General features: G+C 32.0%; 1 protein-coding gene across 1 annotated transcript in view; it reads right to left on the bottom strand.

Annotated features, from left to right (window-relative positions):
- Positions 1–200: 200 nt before the first annotated feature.
- Positions 201–25,704, bottom strand: part of SI (sucrase-isomaltase) — a 102,796-nt gene continuing 77,292 nt past the window's right edge. Inside the window, exons 35-47 of the mRNA XM_061193469.1 lie at positions 25,080–25,167; positions 23,666–23,804; positions 16,890–17,023; positions 15,541–15,575; positions 15,337–15,453; positions 12,735–12,883; positions 10,839–10,923; positions 10,699–10,755; positions 9,970–10,094; positions 7,407–7,495; positions 3,482–3,531; positions 3,080–3,244; positions 201–269 (exon numbers count right to left, since the gene is read on the bottom strand). Of these exons, the coding sequence (XP_061049452.1) occupies positions 201–269; positions 3,080–3,244; positions 3,482–3,531; positions 7,407–7,495; positions 9,970–10,094; positions 10,699–10,755; positions 10,839–10,923; positions 12,735–12,883; positions 15,337–15,453; positions 15,541–15,575; positions 16,890–17,023; positions 23,666–23,804; positions 25,080–25,167 (1,302 nt within the window). The remainder of the gene's footprint in view (positions 270–3,079; positions 3,245–3,481; positions 3,532–7,406; positions 7,496–9,969; positions 10,095–10,698; positions 10,756–10,838; positions 10,924–12,734; positions 12,884–15,336; positions 15,454–15,540; positions 15,576–16,889; positions 17,024–23,665; positions 23,805–25,079; positions 25,168–25,704) is intronic.

Genomic DNA, 25,704 nt, shown 5'->3' with positions numbered 1-25,704 from the left:
GGCCACATTAATATTATAAAATCAGTATTAATATTGTACACTGTGCAATAACTTTAGATAGATGTTATGAAAATCACATTTTACACAATATAAGAAACAAATGAAGAGGGTAAATAATTAGGGTGAATAAGTAAATAAGTATGGTGAAACTTAAATCCAGATGTTAATTTCTCTTTGACAGCTGGGACTGATGGTGATCTTCATGACCAGTTGATTTCTATTGGCTCATCTAGAGTAACATTATTCTGTCTTAGATCAATGTTTAATATCTAAAAAAAAAAAATAAAATGGTAATTAATTGTTTAACCAGAACTGTTTTTTTAACAAAAACTAATTCCATAAATAAATGCTCTATTAGTAAACAGGTATAGCTTGTTTTTCTTTTCCATTTTGATTAATTTTTATTCCAGAGAGTTCACAACCATTTCAGTAATAGTCTCACCCAACCCACCCATTATACAGATGATGAAAATAAGTCTCAGAGAAGGAGAATGGTTGTCAAAATACAACTAAAAACTGAGACTATTAACCAATTATCTTATATCTACAACTTTACTCTTTCTCCATGACTCCTAAATATGCAGTTATTCATAATTGCACTACATAGATCTCTATGCATTCCGCCCTCAAATATTATCCAGTCATCTAGAGACAAAACTTAGATTTTAGAAATATGTTTTCTTTTACATCAATCTTAAAGGGCTTTGAGATGTTGAATTTATTGCCAATTATTTCATTGTGCATGTTACTTTCTTTCACTGGAGAGAATCTCTGTCAGACCATATAGGGACTAAGTATGGAGGTGACCAATTAAGCCACTGTACTCAAACAATCATCTGTAATATTTTTATAATATGTCAATTTCATTAGACTTTTCCATTGCTCCAATAGACTCACATGACTCTCAGTGCCTTAGCTCAGAAAGTTGAATTCAGTCATCAAATATGCAAGAGAAGAAGAAAACCAACATTTCTTTACTGCTAAACAAATACCAAACACTCACTGGGGAATGTATAAAATTTATTCTTTACTAAAACACAGCGTCTTCTTAGGATTTATTTCCCACACTTCATAATAGAAGAGTTTAAAAGGTAAAAGGTAAATAATTTTTTTATTATCTGTTAGTCAGGTTTGAAACTGATCCATCTTACACCAAAACCTAACTTAGTTCCTTTATATCAAAAGTGAAAAACAAGCAGTACCTCACATAGAATTTAATACCTATACAGATGGCAACTAGGCATAATTGCTGTCAGGAAAGTGTTTTAAAAATTGTATTGATAGAGCAATTAAATGTCCTTTGCATATAATTCCTACACCCATGGAAAGGGCAACCAAAATAGAGAAAGAATTTGACTACTCCCTCCTTTTCCCATATATCTATAAAAACTCAGAAAACAGTAGATGCTCACAAATATTTGTTTTATTTAAATACACTTAGAAGGGACTACTCCTTTGTTAGTAAAATTAATATCTTCTTTTGGAATCATTGAGATAATGAACCATGTAAACAATTTATTCTTAATACTTAAAATTCTTTGTGAATGTATTTGAAAGCAGTGGAATGAACTTTTCTTTATAAGTGGTGTTTTTTATGCCAAGTATTTGGTCAAAATTAACTTGAAATAATACTTGATATGTTAAAATATCTTATTTGACCTTGTTCAGCTGACTGTATTTAGTTTCCTTTTATAGTAAAAATTGTGAGCTTTATTGTTCACCATTGTTGTAGTAAATAAGAACAAGAAAATATGTAAGGAAAACCAGTGTTCTTTAATCTCATTGAACATTGGGCTGTTCAAAAAAACTGATTTCTAATTATGATTGATAATCATTGACTATTTATTCCTGAGGATTTAATTTTCCTTTTTAAGGATTCAGTTTCTTAGTTTGCCATATAAGAGCACTGGACTAAATCATTGATTCCCTTACTTTGGAATTTTATAAACAGGTGAAATTTTAAAAGAAGAAAAATGGGGGTGAGGTGGTGGGTTATCAACTTTTATTTTACCATGGAAGGTCATTAAATATATAAAACTCTAATTTTCCAACCTTGATAGAATTTAAAGAAATAGAAGTATTTTAATGCCAAAGTAGTAATTAAGAAATAGTTTCATATTAAAGGGGAAATTCTGATTGCCTACAGAACAGCAATAACAATAGGACAGATGTTAAATTTTAACTGGAAGAAATGGCTTCTCAGGTGCTGTTCAACTCTTACATCTTGTACAATTTATGAAAACCTAAGATTGTGTCCAAGATACAGTTATTATTTTTTTAAGTTGTAGTCAGACAAACAACTAGCTATTTTGTAAGTTAAAGTCATCCGAAGTGTTTAGTTGATAAAAATCTAGTTGTTTTTATTCAACTTTAAACACAAACAGGTATGTGTACACACACTCAAAGTTTTAGCAGTGCAGATGTACCCTTAAACTTGGATCAAACACTTAAAACAGTTAGCTGGCTTCCAGAATATATGTTATCTGAAATCTACTTTCACAGAATTTAAGACTGGAAGGAACTTAAGAGGTTGTTTACTTGCATATTCTTACTTAATTGTAAGGAAAAAGAAGTCCTGAAATTATTTATTCAAAGTAAAAAGCTCGTTCCTAGCAGCAAAGGGATTTTAACATAAGAATCCTGACTCCTTCTTTAATGTGTAAATCATCTCCTCATACAGCTCTATGTCAAATTATTCATAGATGCTAATAGACAATTCTATTAATTTTGCAAGGATTTTCAAGTATATTTTATCTAAGACATATTAAATGTTCAAATGTGAACATTTTGGTTTTGAAAAGTATTAGGTTTTGAGGGATGAAAATGATTTAGAGATTTAATGTAAATTTAATTTTGCTTTGATTATATCAGAACAATTATAAAATAGATGCCGTTAGGTTGATTTATATGTTACCAAGGATAATATGGAAATAGATATGGATGTTTAATGAAAATAAATAAACAAGGAAGTAATAGTTGACCCATAATTATGTTTCTTTAGGGCTAAGAAATACAAGACATTCATGTAGACGTTTTGAATAGCTCCATTCAAAAAGAAACATTTTCTTATGTCACTTACCTCCAGGTCTGGGTTTTCAAAGTTAACAGACTCTTTATTTCCATTATATACGAGATTAACCTCACTAACAGGAGTCTTTTCTTTCCCCCATATATGGATGTATCCAAGCCGCATTTCATTTTTGTTTATGTAACTATTTTTCAGTATAGTGCTTGTTAAGATGGTCTATAAAGACAAAGAAAAAGAAATTAAACCCTTCATCTAGCAAAAGCAATTAAATCTTTAAAAAGCATATATCTGTTAACCAAAATGTATTTCATAGTATAGCAAATTGTTTATTCATATATTTGCAAAGAGGTATGTTATATAATATATATAAAATATGTAAATGTAAAATACAGCATAAAACTTCAAATATTATTTAACACAATTGAAAATAAATGATCTGTAGTGACTACATACCTTGTTTAAATTAAATTGTACAAAGAAATATAGGTCTCTTTCATAGGTGTCTATAGAGAAAAAAAAAAAGAGTGATGTATTTATATTTCCAAAGAAGAGCAATAGTAAATACTAGTACTGTATATTTTGCTTTCCTTTCATAGTAAAAGGGTACCAAATACCATCAATGTATATTTAATTTTCTCTAAGTTTATATATCTTATTTGAACACAGTCCAAGGAGCACTGAAATATGAAGGATGAGTCACCAGAGCGGGTACTAGATGGATGGGTAAGTTGGTGTGTTCCTGTTTGTATGTAGGAGAGTAACACTAAAGCAGTGACACATCTAAAATCACCTTCACACAGCTCTGGGAGGGTGGAAGAAGTGTAAGAATAAAGAGAATTGGGTGTGATAGTCGTGGACACTTACTGGCCACCTCAATGACTGACAATAAAATAATATTATAAAGAAAAGAGAACATGATGGTAACTTAGCCTAGTGTCATTTGAGAAAAATATTCAATTGTGAGAGATTATTACAGGTCAACTGAAATCAAACTGATAAAACATAGGCTTTATACCCAGCTCTTTAAATAAGACGTAATCTTGCCAAATTTAAAATCAATTTAAAAAATAATCTTAGAACTGAAATTTATTATTTAGTATTTGTCAAAATCTAAGTACTTTATCACAATGCTGCAAAAGATATGTATTATTATTACTCTCACTGTATAAAAGAGGAAAAGAAAAGTTAAATAAATGGCCAAAAGTGAAACAACTAATTATTATCAAGTCTAGACTTATGTCCAGTTTTCTCTGACTTCTATGATTGTGTCATATGTAAAACCAAACGTGTAAGACAGAAAGGCAAAAGTAGAGTCAAATGCATGACTAAAACAAGTATTAGGATAACATTGAAAAAGCAACAAATTTTAATTCTCTTTTCCACTTATATATGCCAGTATTATATTCATTAATTCTTGGAAAAAAATTGCTTAATTTGATACTAATTGAGCCTATACTAAAATTAAATGATATTCTGCCCCAAACTTTCTCTCTATATATTAATGTATACATCACTTACTTAATATGCATTTTGAGGCAAAATTTTTAGTCTTAATTTTAAATACATAATTACAGCTTAAGTTTTTAAGAGCAATTTTTAAGGTACACATCAATGAGATAAAAGAAAACAAAAGTGAAGCTATTAAGAGGATATGAACAGTTTTGCTGTTTTGCTGTTTTTAATGAATAAGAGAAAGATACCACATATGAACTTAGTCCAGAGTAGACATATGTCTATTTCACTAAGATGAGTAGGACAAATTAATATTTTACTAAGCTACAATTTCATTAGCTAGAACAGTCAAAATTTACTTAATGTATACACATTTCAAAATAAGTTTATTTTGCTTTATTTTTTATTTTTATTTTTTGAGAGAAAAAATATGTCTACAAATAATAGTGATTGGGACAGAGTAAAGGGACCAAGTAGGTGATTAAATAGTTAATTCCAGTAGGGGATTGTAAGTAAAGGAAAAAAACCTGTAAGTTAGTGATCACTCAAGAGAGTAGGTTTGCTTAACCACAAAATCAAGCAGGCTTGCTTAGCAACAAAACCATACAGCATAATCATGAGACATGCCCCAAAACAATAAAACAATGGTGGAATGAGACCCACATCCTGCCCAGTGAGGTCAGTAAGTTAATGATTCCTAGGACATGCTTCTCTGACCACACTAAAAACAAAAAATATAAGGAAAAGGTGACATTATACTGAAACCTGAGATGATTTACCATATTTTAGTATATGTTACCGCCTTTTTGCTCATTTCCACTGTGCCATGACAGTCCCGGATTGACCATGTAGGGACAAGAAAACTTCCCCGCCCCATGAAGAAAGCTTGACATCTATTCAAGAATGAGGAAGAAGGTGGTCTTCTCCCCCTCCTCACTTTTCCTTTGATTATAAAACTGTAGCCCACTAAGTTCTCTGCATGGCACCCTCTTGCCTGCCTGCTTGTAAACCTCACAAGCATCCTATTCTAATAAATCATTTCTTATCTATCACTTTGCCTCTCATTTAATTCTTTCTGTGCTGAGATATAAAGAACTGGAGCTCCTTGGAGCCCACCAAGACGTATTTCTACGATTTCAATAGTATTCCATAAATTTTAAATGTACTTAAAAGAGGAAATCATTTAGATATCATCTAGTTTATCGAGTAGATTGGCAAGCTTGCTGTGAGAGAAGACTTCTTTGGAGATTCTGATCTAATAAATCCAGAGACTCTAAGCGTTTGTTATGTATTGTTTTTGCTGTTCACTCAAGAAATTTCAGGGGATTAGTTGAGATCTTTATACTTAATTATAACAAATATACTGAGATTGTGAAATAGAACCAAAAAAGTAGATATAATGGGCCAGAACAATTTTGTATGCTTGCATGAAGAGAACAGAGAGAAATATATGAATTATGATCAGTTACTTTCCAGTGATAAAACAAAAAATCTGCCATGAAACTTCCATAAGGTGAAGGTTATACCAAGTTCTTTCATCTGCTATCTTAGTTTGATAGAAAGAGCTGGAAAAAAAAAATTCTAAGAGAAGCTTTGTCCCCCTTACTGTTAAAACGAATTAACTCAATTTGTTAGATAGTAAGATTCAAATATCCCAAGACTAGCATGCAAATTATGTATAACTCAACTTTGCATCCCTGGGAAATTGTAGGCAAATTCAAGGTGCCTCTTGCTGGGCCCAGTGAGGCAGAAAGGTTGCAAACTTTTTAGAACCTCCCTTAATGTATTAATGAAGTTCAGGGCTCTGAAAACATATGATTTTAACTAATAGCAGTTGAGTTCTTCACCCTCTAAATCACAAAATACTACGAAGAGGTAATTTTATTTTTGAGTCTTGCTTATTACCATATGATTCTTATATCACTTTCTGATATGCTTTACTCACTAATAAATTCCTATTTATTATGTTTGCAGAATATTAACTATGATTTACCTGAAAAGGTGAAAGATGTATGTCTTTGCTATTAATGAAAAATCTCTCATCTATGGATAATTTATTTAAATTGCAGTGAACTGCCCTACAGCTCCACACAGATGTTAGTTTTTAAGACAAAGATTTTTGTCAAGAGAATGCTCAGAAGTCCCATCTAGCAGAGCTGGCACTACTAATGGCAGTCAGTAAACCTAATCCTCTAACAGTGTTTATTTAACAGCATAATAATGACCTGGGGCATTTTACTCAAAGGCAAATTCCTGGGCCTCTCCCCAGATTAATGGAATTTGGATGGGCCCCAGAATATGCATTCTTTACAAACTATCCCAGGTAGCAGAGCACACATTGTTAAAAGTTTAGTAGTTCAGTCTGATTTTGAGGAATAGCCATGGAGTAAACAAAGATTTAAGTTTAAATCTTTAAGCTTTTCATGTAAAAAATGGCTGAATATTTAAACAAAAACAAAAACAAAACAAAAGCTGTAGCCGTAAAGCACAGAGAACAAGTTTGAGTTTCGTTTCTGAACTCTCTCATGTTTTAGAGGCATCCTTCGTGCATCAGTATGTGCGCATGGGAATGTGGCTTTTCAGCTCAGTTGACCTCACACATACTGAGTGTCTATTATGCGAACAGCACTGGGCTAACTTCTGGGACTACAAAGATGATCAATATATCATCCCTGCCCACACAAAACTCTTGGTCATCTAGACATTGATCACAGGGATTAAATATATTTAGGATAAGAAGAAAGTCTTTAAATATTTGGAAGTCTATTTTTTAAGTTGATTCAACTATTTATTAAACTATTTTAGCTTTGAATAATATTATTGGCTTTTTATTCAGCTTCCAAAGTACAGTAATAGGTAACAAAAAAGTAATGTGAGATAATATGTATGTTATGAGTTATATTTATCTCCTAAATGGAACACTTACCTATAGTCTCTCCATCATCCCAAAAGAGAGATCCTTGTGCCATCTGATTATCATCTGCAGCAACAATAAGCTTCATGTAATTTTTTCGACTATAAGAAAGAAATACAATTTTACCAAGGTTTATAGAGTAGCATATTTCTTGTTATGATATGACATCCATATAAGTGTCCAAAGGAACACAGACTGTTTCAGGCAAAGAAAATAAAAGGATTTTCCTTTTTTAATGAGTTAATGGAAATTATATAAACCATAAAATCCTTCATATTTAATAGAAAATATCATGCATTTCTTTGACATCAAGGATTCACCTACTGTAACAAATCAGAAGTGGTCTCACTTATGATTAAAACCATATTAAGTTTATTGATATATTTATTTATTCTTCTCTCTGATAATCCTGTCATTGACCATTAAACATAAAGCTGCAATAGCATGTTTTAATCTCATATGACTTAAGCCTTCCTCACATTTCCATATATAAATCACTTAATTTTCATTGGCAATTGTTAATAAGAATGTGAAGAGTAGCCAGAATTGCAAGTCTTTTCCTTGGATTGGACAGTACTTACGAAGCTTGTGCCTACAATAGGCCTATCTATGAACTAAATATCTGCTTCCATGCTCAGTATACAAGCTTGGTTTGACAGCCTCATATTGCTATGGAAGGATTTCTCAGACAAATTATACTTAGCTATCTGCCTTTTCCAATCACAAATGTTGAAGCTTATACTGCTATGGAAGTCTCCTAAAATATCCAGAATATCTAGAGTTCAAATCTCCACAGCAACTTTATATTTTCCATGTACAGATATTAGCATGTCTTAACATGCATGTATATATGTATTTCAATTCATAGTCACTGAGGTAAAAGATAAGTAGATCTTATTAGCAACATTAAAATCTGGTTTAACCCACAATTTCCTAACATACTTAAAATAAGATTAAAAAAGTTTCACAAATTTCATTCTACCCTGTATATACAGTTGACCAATGAACAATGTGTATCCAAGTATCCACAGTTCCTCTGCATCCACAGATTCAACCGACCATGGACTGAGTAGTACTGTACTATTTACTACTGAAAAATATCCATGTGAAAGTGGACCCATGTGATTCAAACTCATGCTGTTCAAAGGTCAACGGTATACCTAAACCCAATATCTTATTTACTTTACCCACTTACACACACACACACACACACACACACACACACCCAGAACACCCAGAATGGCCTCTCTACTAGTCTCTCATAACATAAGGATTCCTCAAGGCACAACTTATGAATGGTCTCCTCCATGAAACTCTCATTTCTCAGGTATAATCATTTTTCTCCTCTTCAACTGACATCAGGGTAAAATATTGATAGAAATGGATCTGGGTAGCTCCAGAAGATATAAAGAGTCTATTCATGCCAACTGGGGCTGTCAGCATGTAGATCACCACAAGGTACGGCATGAGATGAGAAGAGGAACAGAACTGAATCCTCTAGAATCTGAACATTTAAGCCAGGAATTTAGTCAGGGGAAATAGACTTTATGACTGGTCTCAGAAATTCACTCTTACATCAGTCACAGGAGGCAGAATGGACCCATGATCCGTGGAAACAGGACATGTAGTTGTTGACTGTGAAGGAGAGAATACCACATAAGGGGTCTTAGCAGATGATCAGTTATAAATGGTAACGGATAGAAAATCTGAGTTACCTTTCATTGTTAAATGGGACAAGGTTGCTACAGATAGGTTTGGTTCTTCTGCAGACAGCAGAGGACTTAAATAGCATGAAGGAGTAGTGATCTTGTCAGTGGATATCTACATTTCATAGACTAAAGTGGGTCCGGGTATGTGTCACAGGACTGATGGAGGCAGAAAAGGGGGAGCAGAAAAGATAGAAGGAAAGACAAGCCCTCTGAGCCATGTTTGCTTAAAGCTCACAGAAAAGTTCATTTAAAAAATATATTTTCATAAAGTAAATAATATTTCTTTCCAAATAGACTCAGAAAAAATGATGAGGTCTTACGTGAGACTGGCATTTAAAATACAATACATTTGTTTATCAATACCTTTGCATGTTTACACAGAGGACATTAAGTTTCCATTGGTATTTTGGTCGGGGAAACATTCTATCATGTTGGAGGACAATTTTCCATGAGTTTCTCAAGTTTCTACATATTTTGCATACAGAAGCAATGACAGTTTTTCTCCCTTCAAAGCAAAGAATGGATGCTTTTGCTTACAGCCTATTATAAAAGATTGAGTTTCCAAAGTGTTGCCTTCCTTAGCTGTGACATAAACCTCCTGGGTGGGCAGTATCCACCTGGGACACTTGATGTCACCCACATGAGACTTGGGGGACAGGGGCAACTGGAGCAAACATGAAGCTCATATTTCTTGCTATGTCAAGAGTAAGAAAGACCTTTGTCTCAGACCCAGAATCCATGAAACTGTGGCAGGCTAACCTGTAAGCTTGGAAGTAGGATAAAATCTCAGACCTTTCCCGGTTCTTGACAATTCTAGCACGCTCTCTCTCAAAATCTAATCTGAGTTCTGTGAACACTTCACTTACCTGTAAAATGTGTTTTGAGCAGCCTCTTGACAAGGTAGAATATAACCACCACGGATATGTAGATTTATTTCATATAAAGGAGCTGCAAATGTATGAAATTTTTCTCTGACACCAATATCTTTGCCCTGGAAATGACAGCGTTGGACGAAAGAACAAAACAATAAGAAGTAGAATCACCAGCAATATTGGTACTTGAGGGGGCACATTTATAGAATCAAATAATATACTTTTTAATTTAAAAAACAATAAAACCACAAACATTTATTCAGGAATTCATGTTGTTAAAGCATATACTTATTCCTTAGTTTATTGATAGCTTTGAAAGTAATTTACCACCACGTGTTTTTGTGGTGCTCACATGAAGAAAATATATGGGTTTTTGATGGGTCACAAAAGTTACTCCTGATTTGTCATATACATTATTCTTTAAAGGACTGCATTACTTTTAATGATCCTTCTGCATACCTAATAAAGGGCAATGACCTTTTTGTGCATACTGTATAATTTCCATGTTTATTTGGTAAAATAAATCAATGACTACATAAGAAACTATGGCAGAATAAATTAACTCTTTCACTGTTTGTTAATTTGATTCTGATATAATTAGCAAGAAATATCTTGCTCTTTTTAAGTGGAAAGGAAAACAAGTACGTCATTAATAAAAAGGCTATAATTAAGTTGTTACCCATTTCTGTTAAGTCAACCCCCCAGAATTCCTTAACTACTTACTGTATGGTAGTCAAACCACCGAGCATTAGGGACATAGCCTTCTACAGTGTCAGCGTACTGGAATTTAAAGATATAGTCATTAAAAACATATAGACCATGGAAAAATTATTTTGTGAACAAAAATATGTGGTAGGACTTACAGCTTCCAATACAGGGGTAACCATAAATGCTGGACCCCACAGGAACTGTTTGAATATATCCCAGGTTGGCTTTTCATTAAAGAACCTGCACAAAATATTTACAAAATTAAATCAAAGAAATTTATCTCTTCTGAATACCATAAAATAATTATTAAAATCACATTTTGCAGTATGGACTTCTGTGGATTGAAATGAAAATCAAAACTTAAAAAACCAAAAACAATTTTATCACTTGGAATTCAGTGTGCAGTAGTACAATGCTTTATAAGTAAATCTAGACCATGACTAAACCTTCCAACAAAGCGCAGAGTTGCCATGGATGTGTAAGACCGAGTGAGAAATCTCCTTTGAAGAGAACTCACATAAATTCAAATATTAACTTTGTCTAGTAGAAGATCAACAAACCAGGAAGCAAGAATTATAAACACTCTGGAAGAAAAGTGTGAGACAAGTGTGTTATAAGAATCTTAATTTGGTAACTTTAAAAAGAGTTTGCACATCCCATGTAAATTAAGCTCACTGAATAGTGAATTTATAAATCCTTAAAGGTTCTTCCATTTGTTAATATGTTTCTGAGTTTGAGATATAAATGGCTGAAAAAACAAAATCTGCTTTTTATAGTTTGAGAATTGCCACTATTAAATGTCCACATTTTTTCTTTAATTGAAATGGAAGTATACATTTTTTATTTTTGTTCTTTTGTTTGTGTTTTGTTTTACTCTAAACTGAGATTAATGCTAAATTGGACTGCTGGGTTTTTCCTCTATGACCTTCCCATGGGAACAAAAACCCAGAAGTTCTCAGCAGGACAAGAGTCTGCATAGTTAATAATAATGTTTTTGGCTGGGGACTCAGACCAGTGCTGATACTCCAGCTCTTCCGGAAAGTTAATTGGGAGAAGACAAAGAGGAAAATTCTAGAAATAAAAGAGGGAAGAGTTTAATAAAATGTCACCAGAAATAAAGAAGGGTTTATGGTAATAAATTACTAGAGGATAATTTGAATCTAGGAAGTTTTTTTTTTTCCTTATTTTTGGAAAGTTGGATCTTTTATTATTAGAACAGAAGGCACTTATTATTTTGGTAATTTTATCTTGGCTACTACTGTTTAATTTGAGTAAATATTCGCTGTTTATTTTTTACTGATTTATCAATAGTGAAATCTAACAAATCATCTCAATCAATTACTCTGGTAATATAGGGCACACAAGAAGCTAAGTATATCATGATTATTTCAAGGGTTTTTTTGTATTTATGGTTGAATGTGTGTGTGGTTTTTTTTTGTAACATCCATAAGAAATTGCTTGTATTTGCCTTAAAAGTAAAACAGGCTAAAATTTTTGCAACTATACTCCATAGAATAGAATTTCAATATTTGGTCATATATCAGTTTGAGCTTCAAGGAGTAAATCCAAAACAATTGTCACAGAGAATGGTAGAACTGTTCTAGGGTACACAATTAGAACACCTCTAGGAGGAGTTAGGATGGTCTTCTTTAGTCAGGCATTTATATTTGGTGGATTTACTTAACTGCTGTAAACTTCAATTAAGTCAACCATAATATAGAGATAATATTACTTATTTCCAAGATCTTTTGAAAACACTCAATGTAATAAGGTATGTAAATTCTCTCAAACAATACCTGGTATACAATAGTTCTTCCTAAGAATTATTACTTTTTAAAAACTGATTAATTGTGTTTCATTTTTAATGGCATATATTAGTCTGTTTATTAGTAGATTTATTTATGTAAAGGCTTATTAACCCAAAATGTACACTTAAATAACAATGAAAAAGCTTTCAATTTAAAAGGTTTTATATGGCAGTATAAGTGATTATTGAGTAAATTAAATGAAAGCTATCTCTCTCTGTGATAGGAAAAAAAATTTGTGCTTACTCATGCAAAAGGGGTCGGATAACAGTGCCACCATGAGCATGAATTTCATGCATCTGTGTATAGAAATAGGGCAATAAAGTGTATCTAATATTTAGAATATTCTTTGACATTTCAGAAAAAGTTGCATTCCAGGAAGCAGGATCTTGTCTCTGAAACAAAGCAAAATGAAAGCGCCATAAGCTGTTGTCCTTGTTTAAATCATAATTTTCAAATACATATTTGAAGAATAAAAAATAAGGCATAATTTAATTCACTGTCATGTGCTACATCACAAAAATCTTATGGAGTAGTTATTTCTATCTCATACAATGGAAAGAGAAAGCATAACTAATATTTTAATAAGAAAATGCAAATTAAGTCCATGGCTTGATTTCATTTAGGTGAACATATGTAAAGAGCAGTTCACATTTGAATAGGTGACAAACACATTGTCAACTGTGGTGATGCTCAGTGTAACGTGAAAAGTCTAGGAGAGAAACAGAATGCTATATATAAGTGCATTGAAATAAACAGACATGCAGAGCCCATCATGGTCACCCTGCACATTGTGTGTTCTCATGAGAAATGAATAAGTTATGGTACTAAAGAATTAATAGTATAGGAGGAAGAAGGGATCTAATTAATGTTGGATAAGAAAAAAGAACATGCCTATGTCTGCTCTGGAATATACTCTCCAGGTAAAAAGACTAAAATTGACACTGGAACGATAAAAGCTTCTAAAAAATGTTATTGTACTTACTGGCTAAAAAAAATAATAAGGAGAGTGATTAGGATTTTATATTCTAATTTATACCAAGGGAGAAAACAAGGCTGCCACATAACTCCAGGGGGCAACACTTGCAATGTTTTTTTGTTGTTATCAACAGGAGTAGAGCCCTTAAGAGTGATATCATATCTATGAAGATTCCAACTTTTCTAGATTTAAGTAGTAAGAAGGTTTGAATGATGACCCATTGCTATCACCGGTACATGCAGTGTTAGAATAGGCAAAACCTTGAAAGTGCAATGGTCCAAGAAATATTAAGCTATATATCAATATGATCCTACTGTTACTAAATTCAAAGTCAAGTTAGAAAAGGCAAAGGTCATATCTGTTGCATACTGACTTTGTTGATGTTATGTCAGTTTTAACATGATAAGACACAAGCATTTAATTCTAAACCATACATTCCTAAATTCAATTATATTACCTCATAATTAAACTTGTTGAGTTCTGTAGATTTTTATTCAGAAGTACTTCGTCAGTCTTTCCCTCTCCCATTTCATCTTCTCAAAAACTCCAGCCACATTCACATCTTGGAGTCTTTCACTTGTTCCCCAGACCTGGAATTCTCCCCCATATATATAAATTTGTTGCTTTCCTCAACTCAAGTCTCTGCTCTAATGCTAATGTCACTTCATCCAAGAGGACCACCTTGAGCATCCCTTCTAAACCAGAACACCCACAAATCTCTATTATTTTAGCTTACTCTAGTTTTCCCTCATATGATTTATTTGTACCTGCTGTTTTATATATATATATATATATATTAAATTGTCTATTATCTGTTATCTCTATCTTTCCTGCATTATATAAAGCATTAGGGCAGGGATTTTGTAAATATTGAATAATAGATTTTCAATGAATTCTTGTTGAATGAATCCCTGTTCAGGATTTTATTGATTCATGCCTCACTCTCCCAACAATACAGCTTTCTGAATTTCATTACTGACATAAAGTTTTCCTGCTAAAATATTCCTGTCCCATCAAGTTGTCTCTATTGCCCAACTTTCAAATTTTTCCAAAATGTGGTCCCATACTGCCTTCTAACCTTGTACAGATTTTCATTTTTAATTTCCATTTTCTAATATAAATTCTCCCTTCTATTCTGACAAAAAATTTCCCAGGGTGACATGAAGAATTCAAAACTCATGATGAGCTCTACCATTCGGTTACTATGGCTGGAACCCATCCTTAAAAAACCAGCTCTGTCTACAATTCTTCCATGAGGTGCATTCTGATAATTTATCTTTCTTCTATACGTCTTCACTGAAAGTATCACAAAATTTAGCACTTACTTAGATATTGCTTGCAATTGTTTATACTTTTTTATAATTTTTATTATTGTCTCCCCCTCACTCAAAAAGTTCTTCCAGTTTAGTATATAGTAAAGTAAATAGTGTCACCATTCAGAAATTAGTTTTCATGATTCCCTTTTCCTTTTTTCTGTTTCTCAACTCATTTTTAAAACATTTGCTTTTTAAATCTGCCCATTTCGTGCATTGATTTTAAATGACTTTTCTAATTATTTAGTTTGAAATTGATTTTTTTTTTTATCGTTCTGTCCAGGTTTGGAATAATTTCCAGAAGGAATTTTTTTTCTGGCTAATCCAAAATTATATAGAACAGCAGTAAGTATGCCAGCTAACCAAGTCTTGAACCCCAAAGTATAAAGAAAACCCAAGTCAGAAACTTCTCAGAGTGATGGGCTCAGATGCCGTCAGTAAATGTAAAGAGATTCAAAACATTCATCTGGAAATCAGCCAGGAAGGGTGAATTCTATTCAAAAACGTTTAAGGTTAGTGGGGCAAAGGAATGAGAGTAAATGCAGTAATTACATACTCTAGTAAATGCAGTGTTGTGATTTCTTGCATTTGGATAAAATGCTCCAAGTTGCATCCAGCGGGCACAGAGCTGATATTCCGAATTGTTGAAGAAACCACAGATATCTGCTCCAGTCTAAAATACAGTTATATTTAATTAATTTTAATAGTTTGTTTCTTAATATTAACAAGTGATGAAGAGAAAAGGAATAGAGATACTTACATACGACATTCCAAACAAACTAAATTCCATCATACCTAAAAAAGTTAGGAAAAAATTATAGAAGGCCACTATTTCATATATTTTGACATTTGTTTTTTTTTCTATTTATGAAGATGTTCTATTTCTAATACTGACCTCTAATTCAATGAAACATTTTTCAGATTATTGATATACTTTTCTATCATTTCTTCCCATGAAATTTATGTATTTTTTACTTTATAATGTTAATGACATTTATAAAAATAAGACACTCTAATAATGCTTCCTTGACACTTTCAAGATGACACATTTAGATCACAAAACTGTTACGAACACATTATAGTATGAGAAGAAAGCGTTAGTGGCTCCATTTTTTTTTTTAATAAATTTATTTATTTTTTTATTTTTTTATTTATGGCTGCATTGGGTCTTCGTTGCTGCGTGCAGGCTTTCTCTAGTTGCGGCGAGCAGGGGCTACTGTTCGTTGTGGTGCGTGGGCTTCTCATTGCAGTGGCTTATCTTGTTGTGGAGCACGGGCTCTAGGCACTAGGGCTTCAGTAGTTGTGGCTCGTGGGCTCTAGAGTGCAGGCTCAGTAGTTATGGAGCACAGGCTTAGTTGCTCCGTGTCATCTGGGATCTTCCCGGGCCAGGGCTCAAACCCGTGTCCCCTGCATTGGCAGGCGGATTCTTAACCACTGCACCACCAGGGAAGTCTTCCTTGGTTTTATTTTTAAAATAAAATGCTGTCTCTGTAATTATTTAACCATATGTCTCATTATATGAAACAAATTGAATTATCCTTATTAGCTAAAAAGGATCATTCCTGAGGAATGATCATTTTAATAAAATAGAGTGCATGTGAATTCCCAGCTCTTCTTTTAAAGGAATATTTTTAAACATTGATTGTTTTCCTTGAATCCTAATATAAATAGTAAAGAATTTTTATGTCTAGATATGAAACAGAAAAATATTCTCTTTAAAATAATATTTTATTTACTCTTTATCCAACTATTGTCAGAAAACTTTCAAAATTTGGTTTGAGGTGTTTCATACTTTAGCATCTATGAGTGATTCTTATTCCCTAGAATCTAGAATTTCTAAGCCTTTCTATTCTTAGCTCTATATGTCATCCTTCTCATCTCTTCCCCTTTCATAGAAGGAAACTGAGACCAAAGGGGATGAAATTATTTTCTCAAAATAAACTAGATCCTGCTTTCTGGCCCACTGCCTTTTCATTATGCTGTTTGTCATAAAATATGATGCCAAAAGCACATTTCAGAGAAGGACTTACAAAGTATATGAACCAGCAAAAGTGAATACCTAATAGAAAATTCAAAAGAATAATGATAAAGATGGTGACTCTCACATACCAATGATAGATTTGTCCAAATTGTCCCATTTTGCATAGCTGTCTCCAAGCCAGTGTCCTACCCATCTTCCAGCAGTAGGATATGTGGAACGAGAAATAACAATTCCTCTTTTGCCAGTTGCCTTCTGCAATGCACTAATATAGATGGAGAGGATCTATGAGTTTTTATATGAGGTATTTTCTTTGGATATTTCTACTTAGGACCACTTAATTAAAGAAAAAACTATCTGATTTATGATGTCTATGCTGTCTCTTATTACGACTAGCTCTTTATTAGTGAGTCTTTGCTCATTATACTATAAAATCCTTACAAGCATGAAGGACATCTTTTTCCCCTTCCAACATTTTCCAGAGTGACATGTCTAAGTGGCCCTTTATTTATTGGTTCAGTAAATACAAGTCAACTATTGATATTATCAAATCAACTAATTATATTGTGAGTTTTTGAATGAACACATTTTATTCTACTTAAATGTGTTCTCTTAATAAAGATTTAGGCTCCATTAATTGCTCCAACCCTTCTTATTTATAACTTATCAACACTTAATCTTCATATTACTCTGCAGAGAATATTTGCTATAATACTCCGTTTTAGGGAGTATTCATATATATATATTAATTGGAAAGAAAATGTTTATTTTTATGTTACTTAAAATAATTTGTATATGAGCAAGGACTAGAGACCTATATCAGGAGGAAATATTTCAAATACTTAATTAGGCAGATTTGTAACCCACTACCATGTTATAAACTGTATCTAATCATTTCCTTGTTAAAGATGGGCCACAGTAATTGTACTTATTTGTTTATACATAAAGCTTCTTCAGTGACACCTTGAGATTCTTGAGGTTAAGGACTGACTTAATCTTCTTTATATTCCTTACACCTAATACGTATAATAGTATAATAGTAGCTGAAGAAATTTTTGAATTCATGAATATCTCAAAATTACAGGAAACTGAAAATATTTTAAACAGACATATGATGATATATTGAACCATCTGTTGATAATAGAAACAATATTGTATTTGCTAACTTAAAATTTCCTACTTGTATGTCTCCCTTTAAAAAAATCATATAAGAAAAAATATCTTCACTGCTTCATTTTTTATAACAAATATAAAGAATCTAGTCAATTGAGAATCAGTAATATATTTAACATATGTCACACATATCTGCAGACATTTAACAAGAAATGAATGTATATTTATATAGGGAATTGAAGAACTGATGATCAGTTTAGAAATCTTCATGGAAACATATCTTAAGTTTAGTTAATTTGTAAAGAAAATTCATTTTATTTAATTGATATAAAAATTATTTACAAGGATAGAGTTGTCCCAAATCTTTAATGTTTCCACATACAAGAAATACATATTCTTGAAGGTTCTTTTTTTCTGCCTTATGTCTTACTTTTGCAAAAAGTCTTTACTGAGGCTTTAAGTTAATAACCAAATATATGCCTTTTTAGATTTCTGATTGAGAAGAATTCTGCATAAAATATTTTCACAACAATTTTCTCTTAAGGGAAATCTAACCTCTTGCATTAGAAAAATCTCCTTTGTAACCCTTCACAGAATATTTCTTATTTGGGAAATCACTTGCCACCACTAAAACTATAATTTAAAATTACATAGCTATAAATATTTTGTAGATATTTCCATCATGTTCCAACTTTACAGATGGTTAATCACAATGAACTTAATTTAATTTTAAGAAACACTTTTCAACCATAATACAGTTTGTTCTCTGTTACAAGTTGATTTGGAAAATTTAGCTTATAAAAAGAATTTCAATGTTGTGTTACAGAAACATTTTTATTACATGTTTATAATTGTCTACATGAGCAGTTTTTGAAAAGTATTAGAAAAGTTATAAAAATATCTTATGTTATTGGGGAAAAAGTCCTTATAAAGGAAAACAATGATTTTTAGAAAACTGTACATGTAGATTACAAATGTGGGTTATGTGAAAGGAGTATATTGAATTGAAAAAAAAATTAAATATTTTAAAGCCCTAACAATAAATAAATATCTTTATTTTTGTCATGGTTTCTAAAGATAATAATTTCAGAATTATTAAATTGACTATTGTTTTTAATTACTGATGAAATTAGTTGGTAAATATACCCCAAATACTGCTATCTCTGGCTGGGTGATATTAAATTATTTTAGAATACTGGCCAGTAATGCTCAAACAAGAGAAAGTTATATAGGATTGTTTCTCTCAATGTTTATTTTAAAAATCTCTTTGAAAACTAAAGACTTTTTTTGAATTATATTTTTAGAAAGCAAAAAATTTAGTATTATATATTTACTATCCATTAGAAATAGTAACTTGCCAGTTTCACAACTCAAAAAGAATCACCATTAGATCAGAAAATGTAGTTTCAGTTTTAGTTTTAGAGTTGGATAACAAGTTTTTTGTAAGCTGAAATATTTCCATTGTTTTTGATATATATAAGTAAAGTATAAGTAAAGTATAAGTAAAACTTAAATTTGAGATTTCTTTAGTGAGAAGAATGTGAAAGTCTAAACCATGGAAATGGTTTTATGGATTCAGATCTCAATTTTTTTTAAACATTGATACCAGCTATATCAATGTTCAACTCAGCCATATTAATCAGAAAGTAATATCTAAGAGACACGTATTCCGTATTTTTTCAAGTTACTAACAGTTAATTAAGAGAAAGTTACAGCTATAACCAAGAAAACTTCCAAATTATATATGAGCTGTATAGTGTTTGTTTTTTTAATCTACACCGGTCTTATTTTTTGTTAAAAAAATTGCAAGAAGAGGTCACTTCCTATAGTACACAATTCTCCCCCAAAAAAGCCCCTTTTATTTTTCAGGTTAGATTCACTAAACATTGAAAAGCAACATAATTTTCCAAGTTGCAAAATAACCCAGTCTCTAGGAATATCTGAGGAAAGAACTTATATTTATTAACATTTTTATTTCATTCTAAATTAAGATTACAAAAATCTTGGGCATTTACTTAAAAATTATATACTTAACACAACCTGAACTTCCAAAGGGAGTCAAAGATTTTGATTTTTCTATGTTCTCTCTAATGAAAAATATGTAGTACTCTCAAAAGTCATTCAAGGTATTGTTGAAGATGAAAATATGGAATATATAGCTGTATAATCCTTGGATAATTATCTGAGATTTAAACACACAATTTGAAATTTTAAAAATATATTTCTCCCTACATCTGAAGCATAGGCTTTATTTCAGTACAACATTGAATTTTAAAGAAGACAAAGATCAATTGAAGACTGAAAACTTTTTGCATGGGATTTATACATGAAACTTCTTCATTTGCCACTGATCTCCAAGGTTTTTTTCTATGAAACTGTTTGCAGTCTTTCAAGCTGATTATTTACCTCCTGTTTCTGCATCCACTCATTATGTTCTTTTCTTGTTTTGGTTGTTTGTTTCATGTTAAGTGAAGAGCACAATAACAAGAACTAGGTGAATGTCAAATGTGTGCCAATTTTGAAAACAGAAAATGAGTCACAGAAAGGAACAATAAAATGGTACAGTCTGAGTAACTTGAAGAAATAAATTACACTCTTAATCCTTTCAGTTTTCTCAAATGATAAAAAGTCTTTACTTTCCATTATTTGCTTAAACGTAATTTATTTATAGCATCCTTTTACATTTGTCAAGGTCTTTAAACGTATAATGACTATATTTAATCTCTAAAATATCTGAAGGAGAGTTCAACAATTTTTTTCTCATATAACTGAAAAGATTAAATAGTAAGAAAGTATTTAAAAGATATAAAAAGTCTATAGCTATGCATAAATTGGGCTTTTTAACTCAACATTTAAAATTTATTAATCTGTTTAACTTAAACAACAAATGTGGTTAAATTTTACTGAAAAATTTCATGGACAGGAGCAAAATTAACATTATTAAAGGGATGTTCTTTGGAAGATTGTACTGATATCTTTCTTCTTCATAATGTTATTTAAGAGTTAAAAATGGTTCTTAAACATCTCTAAACACCTTTGTATACCAACTATTTAGAAATTTACCTACTTTTGCCTTGAATTTATTTATATAATTTTGATAGTTGTGGTGAGATAAAAATTGATTCATTTAAATTTACTAAACATCCTACAGTGTGTCAGGAACCATGCTAGATTCTGTAATGTGCTCCAGAAGTTCAATTTACTGCCCTCTATGAAAAAAAGTTTTCTTCCAATTTTCCTTAAAGTACATACTTTCATCTCAAGATGCGTAAGTTTTGCCAAAGAGTTCATCAGTCACTTCTCAATATTTTTGTTATGTTTAATATCTATAGCTTTATGGTAAAGTGAGGTTAGCTGAGGATAATTGTGCTCCAATATTATGTTCCAGTAGGGTTAATTGAAGAAGCATTTGTCCCAATAAACAGGCATTATTGAAGACCAGTTTGTTTACTCTTTTTTTATATTACAAAATATTTATTATGAATTTTTTCAAGTTGACATTGTCAGTGTTTCTCCAAAGTGGTGTCTCTTTATACACAACTTTGAATTACTGCATAATAGCATTTAGAATCTTGAAGAGCCTCTATTTTGATGTTATTGTCAAACAACACAAAATTCTAGCACAAGACAAGGAAATTCATCCCCACCTCAGATCCTTATTTCCCAGGAACCAGCATTGTTTTATTTCTACTTAGCCAAATATATTTTAATTGATGATTATTCCTCCTTCCATGGAGATTTTAAATTCATTGGCATTGTCTAGTAACATACTGACACATTCATTAAATCCTAGAAGTGTGCCAACCATATCCTTGTCACAGATCAACAAAGAGCAAATCCATGATTCTTATCCACAGATCCCAATCGTAAAAGCTATAATGCACTTATTATGGTTTAGGTGGCCATAGACATCCTAGAAATATCTTATGACAAATTTTATATACTTTCTTTGCCTTGGTGAAATGTAGTTTCCTTCCTTTACTCCCTGGCATATTTCTTTTTATTCTTCAAGATCAGTTCAAATGATAACTTTTCTTTTGATGTCACTTCTATTTTCCTGATAGAGTTAGCTGAGCACTCTCCTTGTTTCTCATAACACTATTGTAGTATCTATCACATTACACAGGTTTTGTTTTTTTGTCAGTTTGTGTACTCTTTTTTTTTTTTTAACATCTTTTTTGGAGTAAAATTGCTTTACAATGTTGTGTTAGTTTCTGCTGTATAACAAAGTGAATCAGCTGTATGCATATATATATATATATCCCCATATCCCCTCCCTCTTGCATCTCCCTCCCACCCTCCCTATCCCACCCCTCTAGGTGGTCACAAAGCACCGAGCTGATCTTCCTGTGCTGTGCAGCTGCTTCCAACTAGCTATCTGTTTTACATTTGGTAGTGTATATATGTCAGTGCTACTCTCTCACTTTGTTCCAGCTTATCCTTCCCCTTCGCCGTGTCCTCTAGTCCATTCTCTGCATCTTTATTCCTGTCCTGCTGACATTCCTTAGTCTTTCTGCGTGTTCTTAGTGCCCTTACATTGGGATTTAGTCAACAAATCTGTAGTCATTCATTCATGTAATAATATCTTAAATAATTCACATATTCTAGGTTGAAAAAGAGTTTGGTGCTAGAAATAAGATAAGCATGTTTCACTAAGTGAGGAAATATTACCCATACCCTTTACTCCAAAATGCTTTTCATTCTTTTACCAACTTCCGTCCTATATTAGAGCCGTGGTTTTCAACCCTGGATACTCATTAGAACCACCTGGGGGATTTTTAAAAATTCAGATGCTTATGCTATAGTTCAGACTAATTAAATCAGCATTTATTAAAAGATCTTCAGTTTGAACTATATTTAAAATAGATAACCAACAAGGACCTGCTGTATAGCACAGGGAACTCTACTCAATATTCTGTAACAAGCTAAATGGGAAAAGAATTTGAAAAAGAATATATATATGTATACATATAACTGAATCACTTTGCTCTACACCTGAAACTAACACAACATTGTAAATCAAACATACTCCAATATAAAATAAAAATTAAAAAAAAAATCTCCAGTTGATTACAGTGTGTAGTTAAGAACCAGTGATCTAGAGCTGCACTGTGTAATATAGTGACCACTAGCCATGTGGGGCTATTTAATTTACATTTATGAAAATTAAATAAAATTTAAAATTTTATTCCTGAGTCACACTAGCCACATTGCTCAACAACCATATATGGCTAGTGGCTACCATATTGGACAATAGAGAATTATAGAACATTTCTATCATTGCAGAACATTTTATTGCACAGTGTTAATAAAGACTTGATACTCAAAGAATGGCCTGTATTCCACCATCATTAGCCTCATATAAGATTTTGTTTAATATGGATATTAAAGTTTGAGAAGCTTAAGGTCATTGACATATATTCTTATTTGCTAATAATGGATTTAAATAGCAGATTTAGTCAACCTTTTATGTTTTAATTAGTGACATCAAACTATATATTATTTACTCATTTATTCATTAAAAATTATTCTTTGAGCACCGACTATTTGTTAGGCATTTTGCTACTATAAGCTGGGTGCATACTGGGGAACAAAATAAAATGGTTCAGGGTTCTTTTGGGAATTGGATAAAAATTTAAAACAAAGATACAGAGAGAGAGAGAGAGACAATTATTCTAAGTGTCATGAAGGACCAAGTAAGATAAGGTCAGCAGGGAAGGACTCAAAAGAGGTAACATTAAATCTAATATCTAAAAAATAAGAGTCAGAAACGATGATTATGAAGATTGCTTACTCATAAGTAGGTTTCGCTTGTGACCATCCATATAGATTGTGAACATCGTAATGCAAAACGGATGATCCATCACTAAGAATCTGCTCAGTTTCCATACACATAGTTCTGAAATGTAATCCATCAGTTCTTTTTGTGAGTTCTGGGGAGAATTAATAAAAAAAATGAATATGTTATAAAGTAACCTATATTGAAATATGTAAATTGTAACTATAAATTATTTTGGCAAAACATTAATCATTGTTTGAAAATATTATTGATTTTTTAACCATTTGTGCACTTTGTTTATGCTAATTATAAATGAAAAAATGGTCTGCAATGTGATTGCAGTTACAGTTGTGACTGGAAAATATGTGCACAATTTTACTATATTCAATAATAAAAATGTTACTAATTAAAATGAACTCATAAAAACCTGAAAAGTGGGCTTCCCTGGTGGCACAGTGGTTAAGAACCCGTCTGCCAACGCAGGGGACACGGGTTCGAGCCCTGGTCCGGGAAGATCCCACGTACCGCAGAGCAACTAAGGCGGTGCCCCACAACTGCTGAGCCTGCGCTCTAGAGCCCATGAGCCACAACTACTAAAGCCTGCGTGCCTAGAGCCAGTGCTCCACAACAAGAGAAGCCACTGCAATGAGAAGCCCGCGCACCGCAACGAAGAGGAGCCCTCGCTCACCGCAACTAGAGAAAGCCCGCACGCAGCAACGAAGACCCAACACAGCCAAAAATAAATAAATAAATATATTTAAAAAAGAGAGAAAAAAAGAAAGAAAAAAAAAAAAAAAAACCGAAAAGTAAGTGTACTCCGAAAAGTCTACTATGTTTTATGCATTTAGATGAGAAATACTGATTAAATAGATTTTTTTTTTTAATCCCTTTGCTAACATAAAGCCCTGGCATATTTTCTCAGTTTCAGATGCAAATTTTCAGAGCTTTGCCATCACTTTAGATGTAACTGTTCATGCAGTTTACTGCCTATAAGAGCATGAGGATGAATGCTGAAAGACTGTACTTTTCCCTCCTAGGTCAGGGACAACCAAAGAAGTGTTGTTAGCATTCTTTCACTTTTTTCCTAATAAAGAAAAACTTTAAAAAATCTTTATAAAAGATTTTAATTTTTTATCTTAAAGAATACTGAGAATTCTCAAATCTGGGAAGATTCTTAAGAAAATCAAAGTAACAATTCCAAATTTAGAAATGTATTCATATAGATAAAACACGTTTCTTGAGTTTTCTTCTCGAAGTAATGTTAGATGATTTAGATGATATTGGTAATGGGTTGAGGTGTGGTCCAGTGTGTAGATAGGTAGTGAGAATTGGAAATGTGAATCCTGTTCTCTATGTCATAAGGTATATAAACCTGATTAATAAATAATAATAGCAAGATAACATCCAAGGCACAGCAGCAATATTGTACCTGGGAAATAAGGTGGATAATTTAGCTCTGTATTTCTGCATTGATTAGTAGTTGTTCCATTTACAAAGCTTGATGGTTCATTCATATCCTTAAAAAGAGAAAGAAAAGTAAACAAAAAACAAATTCAGGGCATATCTTCTTAAAAGAACTAATTCAGAGACCCAGTAAATTAAAGTAGGATATTCGAATAATAGCACTTTACTATTCTAAAAAGCAAAAGTATAAGGCCTCTCAACAATACTAAAGAATTTAGTTTAGCTCAGTCTTTCTTAACATTTTACAATTCACATCTCCTTTTGAAAACCATAAAATGTCCTATTTTTCTCTGTAGATAAAATCTATATAAAAGTGAATTGTTTTCTATGTTTCTAGACATTAAATTATAATAGTGTATATTCCCCCATGTCTTTCCCTCCACTTCTGCCCTGGAGCCTTGTATCAGTTTTTTTAAAACAATGATTTGTGGTTTTTAAAACCACAAGATAATAGTTTACAAATACAGAAAATTTCAAAAGTATCTCTATTGAGTACACATTTCAGAATTTTAGTAACCATATATAAATGGACCATCATATAAATATATAAATTAGTTGCCATTTAAAGGTGATTCCTCCATCATAAAAAG

This window comes from Eubalaena glacialis, chromosome 6, assembly GCF_028564815.1.
Source record: "Eubalaena glacialis isolate mEubGla1 chromosome 6, mEubGla1.1.hap2.+ XY, whole genome shotgun sequence".
NCBI lineage: Eukaryota > Metazoa > Chordata > Mammalia > Artiodactyla > Balaenidae > Eubalaena > Eubalaena glacialis.
This window is presented reverse-complemented; position numbering and strand designations above follow the sequence as displayed.